This window comes from Brachycentrus maculatus, unplaced genomic scaffold, assembly GCF_059751285.1.
Source record: "Brachycentrus maculatus isolate JH-2025_06_01 unplaced genomic scaffold, ASM5975128v1 h1tg000257l, whole genome shotgun sequence".
Lineage (NCBI taxonomy): Eukaryota > Metazoa > Arthropoda > Insecta > Trichoptera > Brachycentridae > Brachycentrus > Brachycentrus maculatus.
The window spans coordinates 275,502-287,509 of record NW_028281008.1 but is presented as its reverse complement, the minus strand read 5'-3'; the positions used below and the strand labels follow the sequence as shown (position 1 = coordinate 287,509).

The following is a 12,008-nucleotide window of genomic DNA, read 5'->3' as shown; positions in this document are numbered from 1 at the left end:
GCGACCCGATGTTACCGCGAAGTTTACGTATTTCCTAATGGAAGCGGGACGCACTGGTTTTGACGACATTGCTACCACTTTCCAAAATCACGCGTGTGCGTAATAATGCAACATGTTGTCAACTTACTAAAATGTCTTTCTTCGATAAGCGAATTTCGCAAATGAAAATAATGAATTTAATTTGGTAAATTGGGATTTTTATCTTTAGGGTATATTAACTCCGATATTCCTCCTTCGTGAAGGTAGCTCATTGGGATAACTAGAGTGACGCATAACCCCGTATGTAAGTTTTTATTATTTTGATTATTACATCTGTAGTAATTTTGTTATTCTTAAATATATAACTCCTTGATATATAACTATTCCTGAATATAAAACTATTCTAACGTGACCCTAACTCTTATCAAAGTTGAGCCGAAAATAATAGCAACGGATGCATCGCTTGTATTCGGAGTGGTAAAATCCTACGAAGTGTTAGTTTGTCACCGCGTCTGAGGAACATAAATATGTATACTGTATAAACGCTCGAGTGTGTGTTCGTTATCTCAACTCTGATGGCGTTAGATGCAATAATTCATATTTTGGATTTGGACTTCCCCGGTAACAGGATGTACACCTTATTTAGTGCAAATAACAAGCAGTTAGGTGGGGATAGTGAATATGGCGTAATATTCCCACGCACTCCGAGCGACAATGTCAGCGCGTCAGCAGTTGGAAGTGATTCCTCCCATTGTCTGCTGCCAGTCACAATGCGCACTCCAGTGAGGCTTGCTAGTGAGCAGTGGCTCTCCGCGCCAGCTGTGAGAACTCCCCACAGCTTTCACTCACCAACTGCCACAGTTCCCATTGAGTGCCTTTCATGCGCAATCTTGCTAAATCGATACCACAATTTATCAGAAAACATGATTATTCATGTTTCGACGTTTCTTACCGTAATATCTGTTAATGAAAATCCCATATCAATCGGAATCGTATTCGATAAACGGAATGTTTAATTTGATCGTAGTACATTTAATTCTGTCAAAAATGTAACGACTCATGATATATTTCAGCAATGCAGAGTTGCGATTACTGAGAATAATGAAATAAAAACGATCGACATATTCGATCATCACAATAATCTAAACTTTTCGGAACTGTCGTCGATAAGATTAGCGAAAAAAATTCTGCACCCTCGTGGCGCGATTTGTGTCCGACGAAAGGTTCATCGTTCAATTGATCCGGTCTTAGTGAACGGATTACTTGAGTAATATATGTAGATCAACTGACGCGGATCTTCCGAGTGACTCGATCTTACCACTTCTAGCAACGAATATTTTGCTATGTTGCGGATTCCATCATTTATGTTGTCGGTAACTTGACGGCCCCGAACTGTGCGGAACTCATTTTCTCGATAGTTATTACTACGTCAGAAGATTCCATTAAATTTGTTTTGCGGAGATCGGAATGCTTTCACGCGCTATTCCGCTCCTCTTGTTAAGAAATTCCTCTCGCTAAATTATGGTTACAGCATTTTTATATATTTTACGCATTTTGTTCTTCGATAATAATTTATTTTGTATTGTAAATAGAGGATGGTCTAAATTGATTTATTTCTCGAAAAAAAAACAAAGGTGCTTCAAAATTATGTATCGTTTTAAAGCACTATTGTTTCATTTCGTTTTGAACTTTTGAAATCATTTTAATTATTTATAAAACTACTTCCTCAAAATTATCGATGGAAAGGAAAAATATTATTTTACTTTATTTTCACAATCTTCTTTGATTTCTATTTAGGATAGTGCAAAGGACACCGCATCGTATCGACATGTAGCTAACTTTATTGTTAATTCTTCTTCTTCCTTCTTATAGATTCTCGGATCTGTTTGTTCCATTATCCGTCTCTCGTGATGTGGTCTGCCAACTGTCACACTATCGCTTAGGAGGTGGTCTTCTTCCGTCTGGGTTCTCTTGAGGAGCAATTCGGGCCAGTCTATTTTCTCGCATTCTATTGACATAGGCATTCCAGAATCGTCTTCGCTGTTCCCTACTTGACTTTATCCTCCGTACTACACATTTTTCGATTTTGTTCTTTATTCGGTCTCTTAACTTGTTTCCGGTTATGTACCTCAATGTTCTCATTTCTGAAGTTCTTACTTAATGTAATTCTTACTTAGCGGGATACATTTGGTAGGATAAAGGTGACGTAGTAAGTGAAGGAGCTCAGGGTGGATAATATTACTGCTATATGGGAAAGCACATGGAATAGAAGATTGCATTCTTCGATTTAGTATGACTTGTAATGGTGTTTTTACTATAACTAATTGTTATCAATGAATAATCTAATAATTTATTAATAAAATTTGCAATATTTTCAGAACATTGGTGTCAGCTTTACATGTGTGGCTGGACAGCTATCCCGAGGACTTTCGCCAGCCTCCCGCACATCCCGTGCTGCATCAGCTCATTGCCTTCACCAAGGTCTATCTTCCAGGATCAGAGCTCAATACTAAAGTGAGTATATTGAGAAAAAAAATTACGATTCGACTATCTCTTGCCTTTTATGTGCTGATGATGCTGTTTTTTTTTGCCGATAGCATAGAAGACCTGCAGGTATTGGTGACAAATGTGCATAATGTGTGGGAACGAGTGATTTTTATAAATGTTGGCAAATCCAAATGGTTTTTGGAAAAGATGAATTAAGATCTGGGTGTGAAATATTGGTAAATGAGAAAATTATGGATTATTATAAATGAGAAACGGGTAGATGATTTTATATAGTTGGGAAGTCAATCCTGGCAACACTGAATTGACTGAATAGTGCACTGAAATCGGTTATAGTAAATAAAACCTAACAACATAAGCTAAACTGGCAGTACAGAATGGAATCTTAGTACCAACCCTAATGTGTAGAAGCATAGAGTTGGCAAAAGAAGGATGAAAGTAGACCGAATTTAGTCGAACTAACTCAAAAAGCGACAAACAATGTATGATAGATGTTCGAATACTGAAATAAGGAAAGAATGCAAGCCTGAGATAAGCATTATCCATCAAATTAAGAAAAGTGTGCTGGGATGGTTTGGACATATGGAACAAATGAGTGAAGAAAGAACGGTAAAATAAATTCATGAGGTAAGTGTAGTGTTGGAAGTAGGAGCAGAGAGAGACTGAGGAAAATTTGGCATGATCAAGATGTCAAATAATTGTAAGCGATCAGGTCAGAAGTCAGAATAATTGGAGAGAATGTATAAGAAGTTGCTTGAATGTGGATGAGGCGAAGAATGTTTGCAGAGATAGTGGTGTGGCATTCTATTCTCTCTGCTTACCTCTACGGGAAGCGGCGTGATGGTTAAACTTCTTATCCAGTATAAATGTATATTGTTGAATATGTTCATGTTGATGAATCTATTCTAATTACAGGCATCGTGTCGCTTGGAACAATGGACCAACGAAGAGGTGACTGGAGTTGGCGGAGGGGGCGGTGCCGGGGAGGGGGTCCCCCCGGCGGGGGTGTGCCTGGCCCCCGGGATGCGCGTGGCGCAGCACCACGTGCACGCCTACCGGTTCCCCGACGTGCCCCACGCGCACTTCGCCGAACAGCTCACTAGAATGGATATGGTAATACATCCCTCATGCGACAGTCTCTGTAGTCCGGCACATCCAGTACACAATAGTTTTCTTCCCTCGGGGAAGTTTCAGTGCTGATTCATATTAGTAAAGTTAGTTACACTGATGCAGTTAAAGGAACAGTGAGTGGTCAAAGAATAACGCTTATTTTTACTACTTAACCAAGACATTGGACCCCTGTTGGATTACACACACTTTTCTGCATTATTATATCATGTAATAAGCTCATTACGTATTGTTTGATGAAACAAATCAAAGAAAGTAAATTAAAAGTATTTATTATTTTTAAAATTAAACACTTGTATGACATTTACCACTTATTCAGTTTTATTTCATTACACACAACTAGTTTTGAAAACTTCAGTTATTGTCATTGACAGGTGATTATTAAAACTAAGGAGCGAAAAAATTATTCAGGTACCTATTTATAGATGTTGTGGGGAAAGAAATAGAGAGGAGGGGGCTTAAGAGGCGGGACTTTTAGTAATTGGAACATGGATTATAATGGTGACGTATTTTGGAAAAGCATATTATTAATTAATGTTTTATCAGAATTAAAATTTTTATGCATTTTGAAATTTTCTTAATTGTTCAGTGTTTAAATTGAAAAATTTCTAAGTGTTACTAGTGTAACAACATATCATTCCACGAAGTTAATGCCGAATCAATAAATAATATAAAAGTATATCTAATTTTTCAATAGTTTAGGATACTACTATTATAATGTCATGGTAATGCTATTAAATGATAATACTATTAAATGATAATACTATTATAGGATAATACTATTATAATCATGTATGCCTTTTATTTTTATGCTGTGGTTTTACTAAAAAACTATTGAATCAATTTCAAATGCCTGATTTTAGGTTAAAACTTTAATTTATTATTTTCATGTTCATGTAAAATACTTTCATAATAATTAAGAAAATGCCCATGTTTTTATACATTAGATAAGGCCCAGTATTCGTTAATCCGCAACTTTATATTCTCTAAATCCAGGTAACATTTTACGCAATATATTTCTTTTCTTAAAACACTGTTGTTGCTTGAAAAATTGAAAAAAAAATCTTCAAAATAATCATATGGTTTTGAAAAGAAAAAAGTTAGTGAAAGGTAAAAACATATTTAAAAATATTTTCTCTATATATATTCTAAAAGACAAAAAATATCCAATATACTTTCTTTAAAAAAATTGGGCGTGAACACACATCGCTCACTCCTTTCAAGAACGTCATAAATCAAAAAACTTGATTTTTTAGGAGAACGTTTTTAAAGTTTAAAAATATAACACAATATATAAAAAATAAAATCAAGCCACTTTTTGAACTTTTTTCTGTGCAACAGATCTTTTTAGTTAAAACCTGAAGGTTTTTTCTCCATTTGAAAAATATTTAGTATATTTAAAAAAATAATTGAACAATACCTTTTCTTCAAAATGCAAAAACAACATTTTCTGCCCTGTAGCGGGTAAATAGTAAGTTAAAAATATGCCTCTTTTGCTGGGATATAGCATATTTTCTGGGCATTCCGAAGACATGCACGATGGAAAATTGACGATTTTTGATTTATGACGTTCTTGAAAGGAGTGAGCGACATGTGTCCTCTCCAGTGGAATGAATTCTGTGTTTGCGAATATCGCCAAAAGCATCATAATATATAATAATAACAGACCGATATATATTTGTGCCCGGAGTGAGTTTGTATTAACGTCAGTTATTTGGATTCCAGGAGCTGTTCAAGAAATTAGTTCCCCATCAATGTCTGGGAGCCGTTTGGTCCAGGAGAGATAAGAACAGGTCCCACGAGGCCGCTACCGTAGTGGCTACCGTCCAACAATTTAATGCCGTCTCTCTTCGTGTTACATCTACTATTCTTATAGAACCTAAGTTGAGGGCCCAAGAACGGGCGGAAATCATCACAGCCTGGATAGATATCGCTCAGGAGTTGAGAATGCTGAAAAACTTCTCGTCGCTCAAAGCCATCATATCAGCCCTTCAGACTAACTCCATATACAGGTTACAAAAAACCTGGTCACTTGTTATGAAAGAAAAAATTGAGCTTTACGACGAATTGGCCAGAATATTTAGCGAAGAAAATAATCAGTGGGCTCAACGCGAACTATTAATGAGGGAAGGTACTGCCAAATTTGCCGATACGGTCGGAGAAAATGACAAACAATTGCAGAAAGCTTTCCAGAAACACAACATCCGAAGTGGCAACATCAGTCACGGGACCATTCCGTATTTGGGAACATTTCTAACCGATTTAACGATGATAGATACGGCCATCCCCGATACTATAATGGATGGTTTAATTAATTTTGATAAGAGAAGGAAAGAATTTGAAGTTTTAGCGCAGTTGAAATTACTCCAGGGTTCGGCGAATGCTTATCATTTAGATCAAGATCCTATGTTCGATCGGTGGTTCGATTCCATTCTTGTGCTAGATGATAAAGAAGCGTATCAGCTCTCGTGTCAAATTGAACCGTCGACTAATCAAATCAGCAAAGATAAGAGACCTAAGAAAATTACCAATTCTTGCCCCCAAGGACACCGAAAGAACGACTCCATCGCCAGCACCAGTTCCAGCAACAGTTCGCAGTTCTATTGCGATCTAGACCATAGTACAACTTCTTCTAAACATAATAGCCTCGATAGACAAGCGTCGCCGTCCCAGATGTCCAGTGGCAGCTCTAGCTCTTCCATTCCGTCATTGGACGTTTCCTTATCGAGCGCAAATAGTGGCAATTCTAAAACTTTGCAAGTGCCAAAACCCAATAAGAGTGTGAACAATCACAGTATTGGAACGCTAAGTCCCAACCATTCCCAGAAGAGCAGTCCAGATTTTTATATCATTAGAGTGACCTACGAAACCGATAATGTTGAAACCGACGGTGTCGTGATGTACAAGTCCATAATGCTCAGTAATAACGAGAGAACGCCGCAAGTTATTAGAAATGCAATGTTGAAGTTGAATTTGGAAGGAAATCCCGAAGAGTATACACTATCGCAAGTGCTACCTGAAAAAGGTTATAATTTTTATTATCTTATTCAAATTTTGATTCGCCATTTATTTTATGCATTTAAAAAATAATCTAATGTGTTTAATTTTATTGTTTCAGAAATGATGTTGCCTTCCAATGCAAATGTTTACTACGCAGTTAATACGGCGTTCAATTTGAACTTCATTTTGAGGCCAAAAAAATCAAACGGTTCTATAGACAGTCCAGCCAATGGAAGGGCTCATAAAACTAAAAAATAGATTTTTTCAGTATTAAAAAATTTATTACTGATTTACATAATAATTATGTTCATACTGTAAATTATATAGTTAATTTTGTATTTATTTTGCAAAGAAATAATTTTAATACTATATTTTGGTTTGTGTTTATTAATATTTTCATATATCGCTCACTCCTTTCAAGAACGTCATAAATCAAAAAACTTGATTTTTCAGGAGAACGTTTTTAAAATTTAAAAATATAATACAATGTATTCAAAATAAATATCAAGCCACTTTTTGAACTTTTTACTGTGCAACAGATTTTTTTAGGTAAAACCTGAAGGTTTTTTCTCCATTTGAAAAATATTTAGTTTATTTATAAATATAATTAAACAATACCTTTTCTTCAAAATGCAAAAACAATACTTTTTGTCCTGTAGCGGGTAAATATTAGGTTAAAAATATGCCTCTTTTGCTGGGATTTAGTAAATTTTCTGGGCATCCCGAAAACACGGACGACTGAAAATTGACGATTTTTGATTTATGACTTTCTTGAAAGGAGTGAGCGATATATCCATCCAAGCATTGTTGAAATTATGTACCACAATTTTTAATAAAAAATTTATATATTTAACTGTTCAAATAACATATCCCTTTTCAGATGCAAATGATAAATATTGCAATGATCTGTCTTAGCCTATTAAACAAAATTTCATAACAAAAAACATAAATATTATTTATATTCAAAGCATTTACTTTGTGGTCAAACATTTTAATTGATATTAGTAATGTTAGTAAATAACCACTCACCGGTGAGTGGTTATTTACTAACATTACTAATATCAAAAAACATAAAGTTTGTTTTTTCAAATACAAGGTGCTGTTGAATTAAATTTATACTTTTAGCTAATTTTATAATGTTTGATGGTGTCCGTTAGTGATTTTTCCTGAACGGGTATGATACACGCTTATATGTACATAAATGTTACATATTTATGTAGAAAAATGTGTCCTTTTAACAGATTGTGATGAATATTATAAAGATAATAATAATAAAGAAATACTATCGCTTTACAAATAAAAAAAATTGCTGTTGGATGTTAAAACCAATGTTATGTAACAGATGTTCCCAAATGTACAAATAATGAGGTTTGTTTGCTTTGAAGCCGAGATTTATATTATACTAAATAGAAATGAAAAGCTCTGGAACTTTAAAATTTTTAATAATTAATGCGACTCTTACTTATGTTTTCAATATATTTTTTTTAAGAACTAAAGTATCTATGAGCCATATTCTGATAATCACAGATTTTTAAAATATTTTTCTTTCTCTGAGATTGTCCCCAAAAATACATAAAGAATATTGCCTTATTTGTACCTTATGTGGATTATATATTGTTTTAGAATATTCGTACCCTTAAACAGTCTTCAAAAGAAGTCCTTGCTTTATTCAGTTTTTGGATTCAATCACCCAATAATTACTGCACAAATTTGGTTACGTTTATGATATTTTAAGCTCTTGATATACCTAACAAATGAACTTCAAACTGGAAAGAAACATAGGCCGAGAAAAAGTATCAAGTACTATCCCATTTTGGTAACAGAAAAAGTTACAGTTACTTATTTGGCACCCCTATAACCTTAACTGTCCTTTGCCTATGTATTTACTTCTACTCACAACATCAAAAAATTATACTTTTATTTTGTCCTTGTATTTTTTTGGATTTATTGCTTTGGTATTATTTGGAATGAACATAATTTAGCTGCCTATTTTAAGATCAAACAAAAAAAAAACAACAAATGGATTATTTTAAGTATTTTTTCTGTTACAATGTTGCGTATTATAAGCAGTTACATTTTGGACTGCATTATAATGTCATTATCTGGGTTGTATGATTCAAGATATATGACATAATATACCCATTAATCCCTATAAATGTTGTCAACATTTCAACAGCAGTGAAAAATATATAATGCAATTTTTTTTTAAAACTGGGCCTTAAAATACTTGAATGTTTAGTATGAAGCCTTAGTCATGGTCCATTTAACTTTTGACAGTGTTTCCTACACCTGTATATGAAATTCTACATTGTATATTGATTGGAAGGAAGTTTTGTATGGTGTTTTCAATCACCGCATTTTAAATGCTTTAAAAATTTCAAATCCACGTATTTACTCAAAGGATTGAAACAACCAAAAAGCAAAAATATTAATATTTTAATAAATGTGTGGGAGAGATATTTTTGTATGTTCATATATAATATAGGATATGCTTGTAATAAATTGTTGAACTTTGTATGTATAGTTTAATCATAATTTATTATTAGATTAAAACCAATATTTTTAGCTTTTCCACTTTTTTATTTGACCAGCGACCGGGTTTCGTCGTTACCGACATCATCAGACTGGTGAGAGGCTTTACAAATTTGTATGTTATATATAAAAGAAGGCAGGAGTTGATAACCATGATTTGATATAATTTTATGAGAAATTAATTTAATTTTAGTGAATTTAAGTATTGTATGATATTTTAAATATTTTTTTTATAAAGGTTTTTTGTATTGAAAGCACGATTTTATATAAAGTTAAAATAGATTTGTATTTTTTGTAAATGAATTTAAATTATGTAACGAGGTATCAGGAAATGCTGGTTGACGGCTCCTTCCACTAAGCTGTGGTTGTCCGGGGGGAGTCCGAAGTTCTCTGAAATGTAAATTTCCCGGCAGTCATTTCTTATCGACAAGACATTAAGGCATCTATTGTTTCTTTTCTAATGGGTAAAGTAAGGGAGAATGAATGTGTGTTACTTGATCATTTAATATGTCTTTATTATGACAATTTTTTAATCTATTTATTTCCAAAATTTCGAGCCTATCTAATTTTTTACCTTTACTACATTTGTGTAAGATTTTTACATTAAAATTTTTATCGAAATCATGATTTGACTCTATCAAGTGGTTTGCAAAAGTGGAGTTTTCTTTTTTATTTCTCCAACTTTGGACATGTTCGTTTATTCTTATTTTAAACGATCGTCCTGTTTGCCCCACGTATTCAGCACTGCAAGATCCACAACTTAATAAATATGAGCCTGAATTTGTTTCTTTTTCCCTTTTATCTTTATTATTAATTAGTATCTTCCCCAGATTTGAATTATTATAAAAGGCTATGGAACATTCATCTTTGTTCGCTAGTTTTCCGATTCTGTTGCTACTATCCCCTATAAAAGATAATTTAGCCCATTTTTTAACTACTTTTGAAGTCTCTGTAATGAGAGCTTTATTTAATTGAGATGTTGCAAGTCTCTTTTGTTTTTTCCTAATTAATTGATCAATTAAACCACATTCATAACCGTTATTGGAGGCTATCGTCTTTATGATATTAAGTTCAGAGTTGTAATTATCATTATTTAATGGGACATACAACAGCCTATGAATTAAACTATGAAATACAGCGAGTTTATGGGAAATATGATGCTTAGATTTGTTATGAATGATGTTATCGCTGTATGTGGGTTTTCTGTAAATCGCAAATTCTAATTTATTGTTTTCGATGCTAATTTTTAAATCAAGGAAATTTATTACTTTACCGCCCAGTTCCATAGTGAATTGAATTGATTTATTAATTTTATTTATTTCTGTTAGGAAAATGTCTAATTGTCTTTGGCTTCCTGACCATACAATTAGTATATCATCGACGTAGCGGCGATAAAATTTAACGTTTTTGAAAGATTTTAATTTTGTAATGGATTTTTCCATATGATCCATGAATATTTCAGCAAGGATCGGTGAAATGGGGCTTCCCATAGCTAAACCTGATTTTTGTACATAATATTTATTATCGAATTGAAAGTAGTTTTGATCTATACAGGTTTTAATTAAGTTACTAATATCTTTTTTCATTATTGGATTTGTTCCTTTTACATCCATAATATCATTAATTACTACTTTAAGTTCATCTGTTGGAACATTAGTGAATAAACTAACAACATCAAAAGACACGAGGGTAAGATTTTCTGAAATTGCTACGTTTTTAAGGTTATCTATTAATTCTAATGAATTTTGGATTCCATAACTAGGTTTAAATTTCAAAATATTTTTGATGACGTGGTTTCCAAATTTGGCTAATTTATAAGCAGGTGCTGAAGTATATGACACTACAGGTCTTACCGGCATATCTTTTTTGTGAACTTTCGGTTGTCCATAAAGGCGTGGACATTGAGGGTTCATGGCCGTGAGTCTACGGGCATGAAAATCGTCTTTTATGAGCGTTATACAAGTTTTTAAGATAAATTTAACATCAGAGTTAAATTTTTCCAACCCCAAAATTTAACTCTGATGTTAAATTTATCTTAAAAACTTGTATAACGCTCATAAAAGACGATTTTCATGCCCGTAGACTCACGGCCATGAACCCTCAATGTCCACGCCTTTATGGACAACCGAAAGTTCACAAAAAAGATATGCCGGTAAGACCTGTAGTGTCATATACTTCAGCACCTGCTTATAAATTAGCCAAATTTGGAAACCACGTCATCAAAAATATTTTGAAATTTAAACCTAGTTATGGAATCCAAAATTCATTAGAATTAATAGATAACCTTAAAAACGTAGCAATTTCAGAAAATCTTACCCTCGTGTCTTTTGATGTTGTTAGTTTATTCACTAATGTTCCAACAGATGAACTTAAAGTAGTAATTAATGATATTATGGATGTAAAAGGAACAAATCCAATAATGAAAAAAGATATTAGTAACTTAATTAAAACCTGTATAGATCAAAACTACTTTCAATTCGATAATAAATATTATGTACAAAAATCAGGTTTAGCTATGGGAAGCCCCATTTCACCGATCCTTGCTGAAATATTCATGGATCATATGGAAAAATCCATTACAAAATTAAAATCTTTCAAAAACGTTAAATTTTATCGCCGCTACGTCGATGATATACTAATTGTATGGTCAGGAAGCCAAAGACAATTAGACATTTTCCTAACAGAAATAAATAAAATTAATAAATCAATTCAATTCACTATGGAACTGGGCGGTAAAGTAATAAATTTCCTTGATTTAAAAATTAGCATCGAAAACAATAAATTAGAATTTGCGATTTACAGAAAACCCACATACAGCGATAACATCATTCATAACAAATCTAAGCATCATATTTCCCATAAAC

At 33.2% G+C, this 12,008-nt stretch overlaps 1 protein-coding gene across 7 annotated transcripts in view; it reads left to right on the top strand.

Annotated features, from left to right (window-relative positions):
* The window catches only part of Rgl (Ral guanine nucleotide dissociation stimulator-like), a 60,184-nt gene extending 52,933 nt beyond the window's left edge, over positions 1-7,251 (top strand). For 6 of the 7 annotated variants that reach the window (XM_088265771.1, XM_088265770.1, XM_088265769.1 and 3 more), the window contains 4 exons: positions 2,358-2,493; positions 3,400-3,597; positions 5,338-6,637; positions 6,731-7,195. In XM_088265771.1, the coding sequence (XP_088121897.1) occupies positions 2,358-2,493; positions 3,400-3,597; positions 5,338-6,637; positions 6,731-6,870 (1,774 nt within the window). In that variant the 3' untranslated portion in view covers positions 6,871-7,195. Of the gene's footprint in view, positions 1-2,357; positions 2,494-3,399; positions 3,598-5,337; positions 6,638-6,730 lie in introns of all 7 variants that reach the window. The other variant, XM_088265764.1, reaches the window with a different exon arrangement.
* Positions 7,252-12,008: the final 4,757 nt, after the last annotated feature.